The sequence below is a fragment of the Porcisia hertigi genome, chromosome 4, assembly GCF_017918235.1.
Source record: "Porcisia hertigi strain C119 chromosome 4, whole genome shotgun sequence".
Lineage (NCBI taxonomy): Eukaryota > Euglenozoa > Kinetoplastea > Trypanosomatida > Trypanosomatidae > Porcisia > Porcisia hertigi.
The window spans coordinates 406,252-421,607 of record NC_090563.1 but is presented as its reverse complement, the minus strand read 5'-3'; the positions used below and the strand labels follow the sequence as shown (position 1 = coordinate 421,607).

General features: G+C 54.2%; 4 protein-coding genes across 4 annotated transcripts; all 4 read left to right on the top strand.

The window, feature by feature from the left end:
• Positions 1–1,844: 1,844 nt before the first annotated feature.
• On the top strand, positions 1,845–2,792 carry JKF63_07305 (uncharacterized protein; the record flags this gene model as incomplete). The annotated part of the gene is made up of 1 exon (XM_067903244.1): positions 1,845–2,792. The coding sequence occupies one exon, from the start codon at positions 1,845–1,847 to the stop codon at positions 2,790–2,792; it is 948 nt and encodes a 315-aa protein (XP_067759799.1).
• A 5,946-nt stretch (positions 2,793–8,738) lies between these two features.
• Positions 8,739–9,800, top strand: JKF63_07304 (uncharacterized protein; the record flags this gene model as incomplete). Its single annotated transcript, XM_067903243.1, has 1 exon — positions 8,739–9,800. One exon carries the CDS (start codon positions 8,739–8,741, stop codon positions 9,798–9,800), a length of 1,062 nt encoding a protein of 353 aa, XP_067759798.1.
• A 1,249-nt stretch (positions 9,801–11,049) lies between these two features.
• JKF63_07303 (uncharacterized protein) lies at positions 11,050–12,105 on the top strand (the record flags this gene model as incomplete). The annotated part of the gene is made up of 1 exon (XM_067903242.1): positions 11,050–12,105. One exon carries the CDS (start codon positions 11,050–11,052, stop codon positions 12,103–12,105), a length of 1,056 nt encoding a protein of 351 aa, XP_067759797.1.
• A 2,087-nt stretch (positions 12,106–14,192) lies between these two features.
• On the top strand, positions 14,193–14,699 carry JKF63_07302 (uncharacterized protein; the record flags this gene model as incomplete). Its single annotated transcript, XM_067903241.1, has 1 exon — positions 14,193–14,699. The coding sequence occupies one exon, from the start codon at positions 14,193–14,195 to the stop codon at positions 14,697–14,699; it is 507 nt and encodes a 168-aa protein (XP_067759796.1).
• Positions 14,700–15,356: the final 657 nt, after the last annotated feature.

The following is a 15,356-nucleotide window of genomic DNA, read 5'->3' as shown; positions in this document are numbered from 1 at the left end:
CTTTCGCTCCTCACCCCCTCCACCCCCCTCCCCTCATCGAAAAACACAAACACACACACACACACATCTGTGGAGAAGTTTCAGCTTTTTCCTTCCTCTGTCCCCCCCTCTCCCCTCCCCCTCTCCCCCCTCTCCCCTCCCCTCCCCCTCCCCCTCCGAAATAAAAAGTACAAAAAGGGGCACCAGTCGGCGAGTTAAGAAATATTTCTCGTTTGGAGACGAAGGAAGAAGCCAAATAGAAGCGGCTGAGAAGACGAGAAAAATTAAACAGAACGCAGACACGCACACACGTCCCGGTCCTCTTTCTGTTCTCTACTTTCTCCCTCCCATCTTTCTTCCCCTTGGCCTCCTTTTTTTTTTGTCTCTTCGATTGTGTTTTACCTTCCTTGTCCTTTTTTTTCCATCTCGACAAAAAAGTCTGTAAAGTCTGTGCTGCGTTGGGTCCGTCTGCGTCTTGGATCTCTGGATCTCTCAACTCCAACCCTCTTTTTTTTCCCTCCCTCTCTTCCTCTCTTCCCACGACGGGTTCCGAGTCTGTCTGAGTGTTCGTGAGAGTTTAGTTAGTAAATTTCTGTGTTGCGTGGCCTGCTGCGTCGTTGTTGTGCTTCGTTCTGAGTCTCGTCTTGTCACCCCCCCCCACTTTTTACGTGTCTGTCTCTTGTGGCCCTCGACCTTTTGGCATTCCCGCCCCGCCCCGCCCCGCCCCCAAATTCTTTTGTTCTTGTTTTTTTCTCCTGTCCCTCTCCCTCCGCCGCTCACGACGTCTGCACACGCACTGACTTCTGGTTTTCTACTTTCTCCTGGGCTGTGTGTGTGTGTGTGTGGCTTTGTTCTCTGCTTTGCCTTGCTCGCCTCGTGTGCTCATTTTTCACCTCATTGTCTCTCCCTAATTGTAGGTGACACCACTAAAGGGAAGTGAAGACGATATCACCAAAATAGCAAAAGAGAATATATATATATATAAAGCAGAGTACAAGTGAGCGATTGACCCCCTTTTTCTTCCCTTCCCCATATTTTCTCCCCTCATCCCCCCCATTTCTATTTGCTTGTCGTTCTCTCCTCCTCGGCTGTCTTCCCCTTCCCCCCTTTTTTTGTACGTCACGCCCCATCTCCCTTTGCTTCGCTTTCTCTCAACATATTTCGATTTTGCGTTTGCCTGGCGTCGACAATCATCCCCCCTCCCCCCCCCCCTCCTCTCCCTTGCGTGTTGCCGATTTCTTGCGTGCTTGTGATTGCGCCATCTCTTCCGCCCCCTCTCTCACGTCTTATTCCTTTGGCCTTTCTTTTTCTCAAACACCTGCAGACTATACGGCGCACCATCCCCCCCCCCCCCCCCCCCCCCCTTCCCCTCTCTTCCCTCCCCCTTCCCCTTCTATCACTCGGATAGTCTGAGGTCTCAGCTGTCGAAGAAACATTTCCCCCTCTTTTCTTCCCTCTCCCTCACCAACGCTCCTCACACAACAACGTACCTGTACAGATAGTTACACTCGCACCAGAACACCATCTTTCACTTCTCTTCCCCCGTCTGTGGAGGCCAACGTCTTGTCTGTCTTTCTCTGATCAAAATCCTTTTGTTTTTGCGTGGGCTTTTCTCTTTTTTTTCTGCTTGTTTTGTTGGAAAGCAGAGTGACGTAGATTCGTTCCCCCAGCCTCTCGCCTTGTTTATATATCATCTTCCCTCCCTCGTGTGCTTCCGACTTGCTCTGGCATCTGTGTCTTTAGCCCCCCCCCCTCCCCCCCCCTTTCCCTCTCCCTCCTCCTCCTCCTCCTCCTACTCTTCCTCATTCTGTTTTCAGTTGTCATAGCTTTGTCGCTATTTTCTTTTTCTCTGGCTCGTGCATCTCATGTACGGCCAGCAGTTTGTGTCGGGTCAAATGTACGGCCAGCCTAACATGATGTCCTACCAGCCCGGTGTGCTGCCTCCTTCCATGTCCACTGGGGTCTCCGTGGTGCCGAACTACGCGCCTCCTTATCAAAACGGCGTGCCACCTTCGTCGATGCAGAAGCAGCAAGGCAACAACCAAGGGCAAGGCAACAACCAAGGAAAGGCTCTGCCAGAGACGCAGACGCGGCCGCGGAACAACGAGATTGGCAACACGAGCTCCGTCATTCACATGCGCAACGTCACACCTGAAGTGACGCAGCTTAGCATCCAGAACCTCGCCCAAAACTTTGGTGACATCAAGCACATCGTGATGCTGCGCCAGATGAACCAGGCTCTCATTGAGATGAAGAGCCCCAAGAGTGCTGAGCAGCTGGTGGACTTCTTCAAGGAGCCTGGCTACGCGGAGATCGACGGCCGCCGTGTGTACATTCGTTTTAGCAACCACCAGAACCTCACCGCCACGCAGCACGCGACGCGTACTTTGCTTGTGTCTATGTTCAACACGCAGTACGATGTGTCTGCTGCGGCGCACATTACACCAGAGATTGTGTACCAGATTTTCGCCAACTACGGCACCGTGGAGCGTATCGTGGTGCTTCCCAAGAATGAGAGCAGCCAGTGGAACCACAACCGTGTTCAGGCACTCGTTCAGTTTGACGCTCGTGAGTCTGCGGAGCACGTGAAGAATATTCTGCAAGGCCAGCCTGTAACCCTGGGCGAGAGCGTCACCTTCACTCTCGACATTCAGTTCTCACGCATGGAGGAGATCAAGACCACGAACCCGACGACATCGCTTGTGGTCGATGACGACGGTGCCCACCGTCCCCAAGGGACTATGGAGCCCGTGACGATGAATACGGCAACGATGGCCACCACTGGCATGTACCCGCCGATGGGATGGAGCTAGGCGTTCCTGCATGCACTTTCGGGAGTACTGCGGCGATATAGCCACTGTGGATGCGCGGAGGGGGTGGGAGCGCGTTTGTACACCACATATATATCTGTTTATCTGTGTGCTTATATGTGTGACATAGTTTTCCTTGTTTGCCAAGTTGCACGCAGACCTGCGGAGGGAGGGGAGGAGGGTAAAAAGACAGACAAATGACAAACTGACTTCCTGCATTCCTTCCGTCGTTTGCTTTTTGTTTTTGGCGCAGGCCACACCCTTACGAGTCTACATGCATCTGTGCGTATTTCGTGGTTAGCGTTTTTTTTTGTCTGTGTGCGCGTGTGTTCGGTTCTTCATGCCGAGTCTCCCTCTTCTCCTTTTTTTTTCTTGCGCCCTCGCTTGGCCACCACGAGTGTCTCCGTGGCGTAATGGTTTTCATTTTGATCTAGAGAGGTTGTTGCGCTCTACGTGTGTGCGTGGGGTGACTCTCTGTGGGTGCTTGCCCCTCCTGTATACATACGTCATCGCACATCTTTGTCTAGCTTGAAATATTTGGGCGAAGTCGTCGTTCTTCACCTCTGTAGGAGGGGGGTGGGCGCGCGGTTCATCTTCCCAGACACACGCTCGTGTACTTGCAAGCGTACAGGGATGCGGCCAGATATAAGTCTTGCCAAGTCGGGGGACGGGGGATATTCGCGTCAGCGAGTGTGCTTTACTCTCACACGTATGATAGGGGAGTATGGTGGCGATAATGAGGATAAGACAGGCCATGTCTTGTGTTAGTATATATATTTTTTGCAGGCATGCGTGTGCGTGAAGAGCGACGAGCTGCGAGCTGCGAGAGAGGTGTTGGCTTGCATGCGAAGGTGTATATGGAGCCGCGGCTGGCATGACATCTGGAACCGATCAACGCCATGTACCCCACTGCTGCACACGACTTATGCAAGGGGCGAAAGGGTGTGCAGCATTGACAAGGTTGCAACTAGAGGGCAGTCCACGCCACATCACCTGCGACGCTCGTCTCTCCCTCCTCCTTGCTTCTTCCTCTCTTCTCAGTTAGTTCCTGGTTTGCCAGCGTGTGCTCCCTACGTTGCATCTCTCCCCGCTTGTACATGCCTTGCGCCTTCGTCACCCCTTCTCTCATCCGCTGATCTGCCTTTTAACATGTCGGTAGTGTCCCCTTGACTTTTTCTCTGTGCTTCTCACGCGCTGGTTAGCTGTTCCCATCCCTCCCTGTTGTTTGTGATAAGTGTTCTTGGATGTTTACCCTGTGTCGCAGAGCCGAGATGTGTACATCTGTGCGTGGTGGTGGTGTTGTTCGATTCCCTCTTTCTCGTTTTCTCATCCTCATTTCTATTGGCGTTACTCTTCTACATCGCTCCCCCCTCCCTTTTTTCCCTTCCCCCCAAATGTCTACTCTACCTTTTTGGTGTAGTCATCGCTTCCGCGAATATGCTGAACGCGCACGCACCTACGGATACACAACTCCCTCCGTCGTTCCCCCCTCCTCCCCCTCCTCCCTCCCCCACTGCAGCCTCCTACCGATCCCTCTCCCCTTCTCCCTCCCGCCACCCCACCCCCTTTTTTGTGTTTGATTTCTCATACGTGTGAAAGCAAAGGTGTCTTTTTCTCCCCCTCTCCCCCTTCTCCCCCTCCTCCTCCTCCTCCTCCCTCCTCCTCCCCCTCCCTCCTCCTTTCACGCTCAAAGCTGGCGGAGTCTGATGCAAGCACACACCCACACGTGGAAGAGGGAAGATGTCCCCATATACAACTCCGCTGTCATGCGTGCCTCTGCGCTTAATTCACTAACAGGCGGGGCAAAGGAAGACGATTGGGTTGAAGGAGCGGACTTTCCTTCTCCTCTCTTTGCGCTCCACTCCTTCCGTGGATGGGCATGGACAGGTGACTGTGTGTGTGTGTGTGCGTGTGTGCCAGCGGTTTGATTGTACGTCTTCGGCGTCGTTCTTCCCCCTCCCTAAGTTCTCTGTTGTGGTCTTCTTTTACACTTCTGAGAACAACAGAAAACAAGAAGTTGTGCATTTGACACTGGTTGCCTTCTCCCCCCCCTCCCTCCCCTCTACACGGTTCCTTGACTTACTCCCCCAACTCTGGCAGCGTGTGTGTGTGTGTGTGTGTGTATCTTCAAGCTCATGCAACTATTGTGCTCATCTTTTGTCTCGGTGTGTACCACCCCTGGTGGATTCTCCTTGTTTCTAGTGCATAACATCTTCCTCGCATCTCTTTCCATTGGCGCGCGCTCTTCCCCCCCCCCACCCCTCCCTCCCCCGCTGCCGGCTCTGTGCGTGTGCGTGCTCGTGTTCGCTCCGCTGTAGTTTTGTTGTTTTTTTTTTTTCCCCTTCTGATGATTCCCCCTCCCCCACTTTCTCGTGATCATTATCTCCGTATTTCCTTCAAAGGGGGTCGTCTCTGTCAGTGCTCCCCTCCCCCTCCCTCCCCCTCCCCTCCCTCCCACACGCACACATTTTCTCATTCGCTGAGGACACCAGAAGAGAGATGTTTTGCGGGTTTCTACAGACCGCTCTCCCGCTAAAGTCCAAATGTGAATGGGAGAGGGGGGAGGGGGAGGGGTAGAGCCCATCACCTGAGGGCGCACATGCGTCGATATAAAACAAGAGGTCACACAGGTTGTTCTCAGGGTTGTGGTGGTGGGAGTGTCACGAGTTACGAAGACGTTGGGCACGATAAGTAAAGGGTGCGAGCGCTCGCGTAGACTCGCGCATACGTGGGGCCACGGCTTTCGTTGCCACAGGGACTTGCACGAGTTGTATTAGAGGCGGCGATGCGAGCACAAGATGGAGGACTGTGTAAAAAAAAAAGGAGAGTGGTATGATCGTCGGATGTATGGCTAACACTGCTGTGCCCCTGTAATGCTGGTGGATGGGGTGTGTGGAATGCATGCCTGCAGCCTTCATCGTTCTCACTGCCTTTGGTCACAGTACCGCCCCCCCTCCCCCCTCCCCCCTCTCCCCTTCCTTTTCCTTTTTCCTTCTCCTTTTCTGCCCCGCTGTCCTCACTACTGTTATTCACCACAACAGCTGGAGCGGGATCCTTCCTGTCTTTCTGGTTTTGTGCTCTCTGTCATTTACAACTGCCGCACAAAACTACGGCAGATGACGGGACGACCTGCAGCAAAAAGAGAAGAGGGTGAAAAAATGATTGCACGCACACTGAGAGACGTGCCGCGGAAGCATTATTGACAATCATCAAAGTGCCCGCATAAGGCTCGTTTTTCTACTTCGAAGCTACAGCATTTTTTTCCCCATTTGTGTGTCTGTGTGTGTGTGTGTGTGGTGCTGTTATTGGTGACTGTCTTGTTGCTTTATTACCATTCTCCTGTTGCCCATTTTGTTTTTCAGTGTTTTGTTTTGTTCTGTCCGAGTGTTTTTCTCTCCTCCCCCTCCCCCTCCTCATTTCCCTCGTGTCCTTTGCCCTCGTTCTTCGTTTCGTGGTGTCTTTCTGCTCTCTTCAGGCCCCTCTCCCCCTCCCTCTCCTCCCTGCGCGCGCGCACACACACACACACACGCACACACGCCAAAGCACTTTTTGGGAGGGGACTGTTGCTTTTGGCTCAGTCTCCTCCTCGTCACTGACGTCCCTTGCTGTATCAGATTGCCTGACTCGCCTCTTTTTTTCTCGTTGCTGTTGCCTCTCCTCTCCTCACCACACCACACCACACCACTGTTTCTCCAATCCTTTTTTTTTACAGTGACAAAGATAATGCGCGACTTTGGCCCCCCTTTTTTTTCCACGGGTGCCATCCAGAAAGGAAAAAATGTTTTTGATTTTGTGTGTGTCTTCTCTGGTTTTTGTGGCGCCGACGATCGTGATTTGTCTAGTGTTTGTCTCCTGCGTCTCCACGAAAAGTTTATTTTTCGGTCTCGCGTTCGCCCTGCCCTCCCTCCCTCCCTCCCCCCCCCCCCCCACACACACATACACATACACCTCTGCACTGGCTCATCGCCGAAGGCCTTCGCCCGCAGTGAAGTCAAAGGATTCGCTGATACCTCAGTCTGGCACTCCGATTCTGCACGGTGTAGCGCTCACGCAGCCTTCGTGAAGGGGGAACTCATTTCTGCCAAGTACATAATGAGTAAGTGTGGGTTTGACCCGGGGGTTGCGTGTCAGCCGGCACTCACCCGGTATAGGGGAGTAATGGTTCACGCTAGCCCGAGGGGAGAACGCGCACTGCGTGTCGACCGGCATGAGGAGAGCGTCTCGGTGGCTGTCTGCGAAGTTGTGATGGGCAGAACTGGAGGCAGAGCCCGTGTCTAGACGGCTGAGTCAGCTCTCGCGTATTGCGTGTCTAACACTGCTTCGCACAACACGATGAGCTGGTGGGGGCAGACCAAGTGATGATGGTTGAGTGTTTGGGAATATCTCCGTTATGTGCCATTAATAGAGTCGTTGGAAAGCTAATAATAAAAGTGTTTTTCCCTAAACTCGTGCGATGAACCGGCGCGCGTGATTCGGGAGCGAGTTGTGGGTCGGCGTCTTCCGTGTTAATCATGAAGAGAAGGTATCGTGTTCACGGTCTCTCGCCGCGCACCAAGGGGATGTAAAGTGCTCTTTTATAGAATGGAGGGTGGGGGAGATAAAAACAATAACTTGAAAGAGGGCGAAGACAGGGGCAACAGCAGCAGAAGCAGCAACAGTACCGCGTTTTGTAATGTTCTCGACGTTTTGCTTTTTTTTCGCTCAGATGCGTTGTGCGCCTATCTGGAGGTGTCAGTGCACATGCACGGCCACACAAGCTCGTACGGACTCATACCCTACAGATGGTCTCCCCGTCACTGGATGGCCGCGTACAGAACGCACGCTTTGTGCATGTAACGTGTGTTCGTCGTGCTTTTCTCATAAATAGGTGGATGTGTGTGTGTGTGTGTGTGTGCCAAACGTTGAATTCACAACGTCACGTGAATCACCCCAACAAGAAAAAAAAAGTAAAATCGGTAAACTCGGCAAACGAGGAGGAGCCGCATGAAGCGGATAGGGCACACACGCACACACACACAAAAAATGAGTAACGTCTCTCTTCATCGTTTTGTGTTTGTGAGTCTGCGTGGGGATTTTTTTCGATTTGCGGAATAAATGAACTGAAGAACTGAAGGAACAAAAAAAAGAATTTTTTTTTCTCAAGAGGACGCACGCTCGGTCTACCGCGCGTGAGGCCGTGTTGTCTAGGGCAAAGCGGCGCCTCGTATCGTATCCACGGCTGAGGTGGAAGTGCGAGGGTGTACGTGCCAGAGAATTGAGGAGGTGGATTGGCGGGGCTTTACACCCTTTGGGGCAAGAGGAGTGGGGGCGCTGGTCCCGAGCTCCGGCCGGGGGGCGATGCTCGAGATGGGGCGTCCACATCTTCCCTACTTTCTCGTCCCCAATGCATTTTCATTTCTCCCACTGTACATCGTTCGCATAGCGCTGGGGTGTGAAACCACGAGCAGTTGTGTACTGCACTCCGCATGTACGCCGCCAGGTGGAGGAGAGTGGTCTGTAGGGGGGGGGGGTGCGCCACCAACACCCCGAGAGCGTGATAACAACTACTACTTGGGTCAAGGTGGCAGCGATCCAGTGTCTGTGACACTCTCGTTCTCTTGATGGCTTCCCGAGGCACACCTACGGGGCAACGCCTCACCCAAGACTCAGACAGCGTATACACACACCATTCCGGACGTGTTGCTTCACACGTGGCTGTTTGTGCCCACCCACCGTTTTATTTCCACTGCTCTTCTCCCTCCCTGTTCCTGGCGCGTGGGTGCATCGTGCAGACAAAGGCACATATTCGATATACATTCTGAGGAGGCCACACTCATCAGTGCCCCCTCCCCTTCCCCTTCCCCTTCCCCTTCCCCTCCTCACCGACTGCTGGTCGCAACTCGGTGGCGCCACGAACCTTGACTCCCTGTTTTCCCACATGTGTGTGGGATACGTTAGTGCCACAGCGCTATGGTGCTCATGTACCTGACTGGCTGCCTCGGGGCGTATGCTGCGTTCTGCATGTGGGCTCACCAGCGTATCCTGCGCACCAATCAACTCACGACACGCACCCAGCACTTCACCGATGCTTCCGGCTGCCCAAAGTCTGTGGAGTACAAGGCCGTGAGTGGAGACTGGGGGACAGCAATGGTGGCGCGGGAGATCTTCACAGACACAGTTTACATGCGATATGGGGTCAATGTTCCCGCCACTGGCAGTCCGTTGGTGATCGACGTTGGAAGTCACGTTGGTCTCTTTAGCATGTTCGTGCTGGAGGCGAATCCGCAGGCCATCGTCGTGGCGGCCGAGCCTATTCCTGAAATGTGTGCGTTGACGAAGGAGAACACGGCCCGCTACGGGCAGCAGGTGTGGGTGGAACAGTTGGGTGTTTCGGCCACATCTCTGAACGGCGCCGAGTTCATCGTTGACCCGCGTGTAACTGCTGGGGCCTCAATGTACGAGAGAGAGATAACTCGTCCCTGGAAGGCTGTCTCTCTCTGTACGCAGCTGTCGGTGATGGGGCGCGACAATGTCACCTCAGGAATTTTGCCAGCACAGCCGACCCTTCTTTTGTGTTGGTTACTTGAGAAGCCGGTTTTGCAGTGGGTGGTCGTTATGCTGCTCACGCCGGCTTTATTCCTGTTTCTCATATTCTTACTCGTATCTCCATCACAGCGGAGGCGCGTGCGATGCGACTGCGTCTCCTTCGGTGAGCTCCTCGAACGGGCATCGTCTCGCATGGCAGACGTCGCAATGCGCCGCCGCATTGCTGAGGGACCGATCGCACTGGTGAAGGTGGATGTGGAGGGAGCTGAGTGGGACGTGCTGCAGGGCATCGCCGCGTCGGAGTGGAAGCGCATCGAGCAGCTCGTCGTTGAAGTGCACGATGTGCATGACAGGGTGTGCCGTGTGGTGCAATTCTTGAAGGCAAAGGGCTTTCAACAGGTGCACACCGCACAGGAGGAGTGGGCATCACATGATGTGTTGCGTATTCGCTCGGTCTTTGCCCGCCGCACCGAGACCACTCAATGAAGAGGTCGTCGCCTCGTCTTCTGTGTGTGCGCCTCGATGGAGGAAGAGGTGTAGAGGGGCGGGGGACGGCAAGGTGTGGGGGAGCGGTGCCCTCGTCCCACTTCTTTGATTTACATATCCTGCATGGGCCCCAGACCGGTCGATGCCACATGTGATGTTTTCATCGTTCGTGTATGGGAGCGCATACACCCGGATTGTGTGACTGTTGCATCACAAGTCGCCTCGTGTGCACTTTATGTCTCTCAGAAGTGATCGTCTCCTCCCCCCCCTCCCCCCCCCTTCACCCCACAGGGGCGTGGGCGTGTGTGTTTCCGGCGCCTCTCTCTTCTTTGGCTATTTTTTTTTCCACCAACGTGTTCACATCGATCGTGACCCCCCCCGTCCTCCTCCACTCTCTCCGACAACAACAACAAAGGTAGAGCAGGAAGGGAAGCGGGGGAGAGGGTGCCACACACACACACATACATGCACTCGGCACGCCAAGCAAAGGCAGAGTTGAAAAACGAACGAGAAAAGCGACGACCACCACCGCTCAATAAAAAGGGAAGCGGTGATGGGGATGTCTACAGAGCCCACCGCACATTTTTTCACAAGGGGAAGTAAAAAAGTTTTTTTGGAGGTGGTGGTTATGGGTGAATACAGCAGAATGAGCTAGGCACCAGCGGTCTTGGTTTTCTCTTACCCCTCCTTCCCCCCCTCCCCACTTATCCACCCACTGCTGCCGCTGTGGTACGGCACCCCTGCCTTGAATCGCGCGAGACGCATGTGTGTGCGTGTCCGTTGGTCTGTTGCGCTTCTCCTCTCTCACTGTCGTTCAAATATTGTTCTCTTTCGATTCTCTCTCCTCTCCTATTTTCTTTCTCCCCCCCTTCTGTGTGCGTGTGTGCGTCGGTAGGCCCTTTGCTTCACATTTGCGTGCATGCGTTTTGAACACTGGCTACCGACCGACCCCACCCACCGTTGGCCACAACTCCCCCTCACCCTTTTCTTTTGATCATTCTCGTTGGTCGCCGCCGCCGCCACCATCGTGCTCACACGGTTATTTGCTTAGTTACGGGTCCGATCGCTACAGTAGTCAAAGAGTTCGGTCTAGACAACCGGTGTTACCCCGTCCACGTCCACCTCTGGCTCTCTCCGCCTTCCCTCCCCCTCCCCCCCCTCCTTCTCCTCGTTTCATTTTTCATTCCACACCCAACCTTTATTTTTCATTTTCTTCGCCGTGGCGTCTTTTTCCCTTTTTTGGCCCATCATGGACACCCGTCGCACCCCCACTCCCATCACCCTCACCCAGTACATCATCAAGAATCAACCGCAGCACAGTCGCGGGGAGTTCACACTCTTGATGATGGCGATCCAAACTTCGGTGAAGGTGATTGAGAAGAACATCCGGCGTGCTGGTATGAAGGGCATGCTGGGATATATCGCTGGACAGTCAGCGAATGCGACAGGCGACCATCAGGCCAAACTGGATGTAATCTCGAACATGGCCTTCAAGGCGTACCTGCTGAGCTCCACCAGTGTGTGCGCGATAGGCAGCGAGGAGGAAGACGATATGATCGTCGCAGATCGTGAACACCGTGGCGACTATCTCATTTTCTTTGACCCCCTGGATGGTAGCAGCAACATCGATGCCAACGTTTCTGTAGGCTCCATCTGGGGTGTGTGGCGACTGCCTAAGGACACCACGATAAACACTGTGGATGAGGCTAAGGCGGTGATCCGGACGCTCAAGGGAACTCAAATGGTTTCTGCCGGGTACGCCGTGTATGGCAGTGCCACAAACCTCGTGCTGACAACTGGACAAGGTGTGGACGGCTTCACGCTTGACCCCAACATCGGCGAATTCATTCTCACACACCCGCACATCAACATCCCAAAGAAGCGCGGCATCTACAGCGTCAACGAGGGCAACTACAGCAAATGGGAGCCGTGGTTCAAGGAGTACGTGGATCACATCAAAACGAACAAGAAAACGTCGTACAGCGCGCGCTACATCGGCTCCATGGTCGGCGACATACACCGAACACTTCTCTACGGAGGCATCTTCTGCTACCCGAAGGATACGGCACAGGTGGATGGCAAACTGCGCTACCTCTATGAGGCCGCGCCAATGGCGATGATCGTGGAGCAGGCAGGTGGTAAGGCGATGGGCAGCAATGGCCGTATCCTAGAGCAGTCCATCAACCGCCTCCATCAGCGCACGCCGGTCTACCTTGGCAGCCGCCATGAGGTGGACCTGTGTATGGCTTTCCGAGACCGCAGCGTGACGACGGGGGCGCGAGAGCAGCCTTCCAGCAAGCTGTAAAGAGGAGGGAGAGAAGATTTCTCCTCAAAGAGGGCGGGGGGGGAGGGGGATACCCTGTCGCTGGTGTGTTTTGTATGTGTGCGCACACATGCACGGGAGGCCTCGAATGCATTCCTCATGCAGACTTGCCATGCACACCCGCCGTGAGACCTTTCCGGCGAAAGATCGCCCGCTGGTCGCCCCCCCCCTCCCCCTTCCCCCAGCGGTAACAATGGGGAACAAACACAAAAAAAAACGCACAAATTAAAAAAAAACGAGAGTTTTTTTTTCTCCTCCAAGTCCGGTTTCGCGCTGCGTCTTCAGTGGACTTCCCCTCCCTTGATGCCTCTCGTCTCACTGGAGGGTGTGAGTCTTTGCTTCCTTGTAAGCCACCTGTCTTTTTTTTTTTGTTGTTTTTTCCGCAAGCGCAGACCGTTGCCTCTTTTTTTTTCTATTCTGTACAATCTGACAGACTCATAATAGCAGAAGCGGTCTGTAACGCATGAGGATGCCAAGAGACAGGAAGAGGGTGGCGGTGGTGATGATGGTGGAGAGAAGAGGTTATGCCGAAAGTCGACGACGAGCGTAAGGTTGGGTGTGTGGGACAAGGGATAATGGCGGACTACCAAAAGCGGGACATGTTTGGAGGTGGTGGTGATGGTGGGTGGAAGGTTTGTGGAGGGCGAGAGCGCTCCAATTCACTGTATAACAGAGCCTCCTTGTCCTCGAAGCTTGTCATACTTTCTCCCCCACCCCACCTCCCCACCCACCCACTCGACTTTTCTCTGTAGAACAGTCCACTTGGCTAGCACCGGCAGCCCCTTCCCCCCCCCTTCTCGCACTCCTTGCCGCCGCCGCCACGCTGTCCTCTTGCTTTCCCTACTCCCACACCCCTTCCCCCTTTTCTTTTCTGTTACTCTGTCGCTTAAACCCTGTGGAGAGTGCAGTCAGACTTCACGAAAACTGTAAGGCTGAAGAAAAAAGGAAGATCACTGGCGTTGCCGACACTTTCTCATCTAGTTCTCCCCACCATTATATTTGAGTGAGTGTCGTTCATAGTGTCCTCTGCGTGGGTGCTCACTCATTGACATCACCCGGGAGAAAGACCAGGGGTTCGGCAGTGTGGGCGATGCTCTGAGAATCGCTAAAAACAAGGCGAGTGCATTGATACACGGCAGGCACTTACCCATCATTTTGTTTGGTGGTGTCGTGGCCGTGGTGTCTTCGACTCTCCCCCTCTTCCCCCCTGTCGTGGAGGTATTGCGTATCTTCGGTGCGAGCGCGTGTGAGTCTAGTGCCTCGTGGCTCTTTTCGTGTGGGTGCTGCCTCCATGGTCCTCCGCCCCCTCACCAGAAATGATTCGCATCTTTTTTTTTTTTTTGCGTGTCACTGGAGGTATCACCCACTCACACACCTCCATCACGATTGTGAATTGAGTGGACTCCCTGTGAACAACGTACGATACACTCGTGAGAAAAAAATAAAGGGCTCAGAATAAAGGGTGTCTCACTTTATGTTTTCGCCCTGCTTTCCATGCGTACGTACAACGCCGTCTTCGCCTTTAAAGTGTGACTGCCCACTTCTCCACCGTAAACCCCGCCTACACGTTTGTATTCGAGGCTGGCCCCGTCGACGGCACGGGGGATAGACGCACACAGCCCGCGGTTGCGCTCAACTCACCTAACGTGGTCAGTACATACAAGCGCATACACACGTCGAGCCTTCCCCATCGCCTCCTTCCCTGTACCTATGGTGTACCCTCTTTTATCCCTTTGGTGCCCAGTGCCAGTATCGCGCTCGACATTTGCGCACGTATATGGGGTGACTCTTGTTGTCGAACACAACTGGCCAACTATCTCTTTTCCCCCTTCCCCCTCTCTTTCCCCCCCCTCCCCTGCCCTGTTCACTGCCTACGCGAATTGGTGCCAACATTTTATTATTATTATTCTCGTTGCCACTCAGCGTTTTTCGCAACAGCGCTGGTGGTTTTTTTGTTGTTGTTGTGTTGTGTTGTGTTGTGTTGTTACTGCTGCTCTCGATCGACGAGATCATACAGACCACAACTCCCCCTCCTCTCCCCCCACCCCATCTCGAGCGATATCAACCACATGCCGCCCAAGTTTACACACCCGCGGCTGGTGCACCACGTGAGCACCTTTACACGCATAAAGGCGTGGTGTCTAGGCATCGAAAACCCCGAGGTGCTCTCACGATACGGCGAACGGGGTGTCGTGCGCACCGTCTGGATGGAGTGGCGTGGCACGCTGACCGTGGGCGCCGGGGTCTTTGTTCTGTATGTCGGTCGGCAACAGTCGAAGCGAGCAAATGAAATCCTCGACAATATCGAGCTGAACCGCCAGCGGTACTATCAACGTGACTTTAAACCGACGTACGTGCCTGACGCGCCGGGCGGCGTCTACGATGGCGTGACGGGATACACCTACCGTGACGAGCCGAGTGGACTCCTGATAAATGCAGACAACCGACTTGCTTCGGATGAGTCGCGAGCCGAGCGAAGTGAGCGCCTAGCAAAGACGGAGGTTACGCCCGAGATGGTTGCTCGGGTGCGCAATCTACTGCACAGTCGACGTTACGATGGCACGCCGCAAGGCTGAGCAAGCCGTGACGTTTGTGTGTGTGTGTGTGTGTTGAGGACTACCACCAATGGTGGTGTCGCGGTAAGCTCCCCTCGGACGTCGTCCGCGTACTCTCTCGCACGTGTTTTATTGATATTGTGTATCCCCGCACGTTCTGCTAATCTTCTGACACGCACATGCATACTCACACACACGCACAACATACTACATACTGCATACATGTACGTATGTACTGTGTGCAAATCACGGAGACATGGCTTCGTTGTTAACACCCGGGAACAGGAGGCCCCAGATGTGCGCGAAGCCGCCAGCACCCCCCCCCCTCATGTTTGGCGGCGCACGCGTACTGCAGGGCACATCGTCACCCTTCCCCTCTTTCTCTGAGCCTCGTGCTGACGTTCATGCGCCTCTCTTGTCTGCACGCGCAGTGTCTGAGCACGCATGTAGAATCCTGTGCAGCGGATGACGTTATGAACGCATCTTCCTTATCTTCTTCCTCTGTTTCTTTATTCCTCTGAGACCACAGCCGTGCTTCGCGCCCGTGCACCGCAGCACTTCCACACGAACGCTATCGCTCACAGCGAACACCAACGAAACATCAGAAAGAGCGGCAGAGAGACTAAGGCTTCACTTTGTTGTACTACAAAGCCCGTTCGTTCTCCCGCTCTCGTCTCG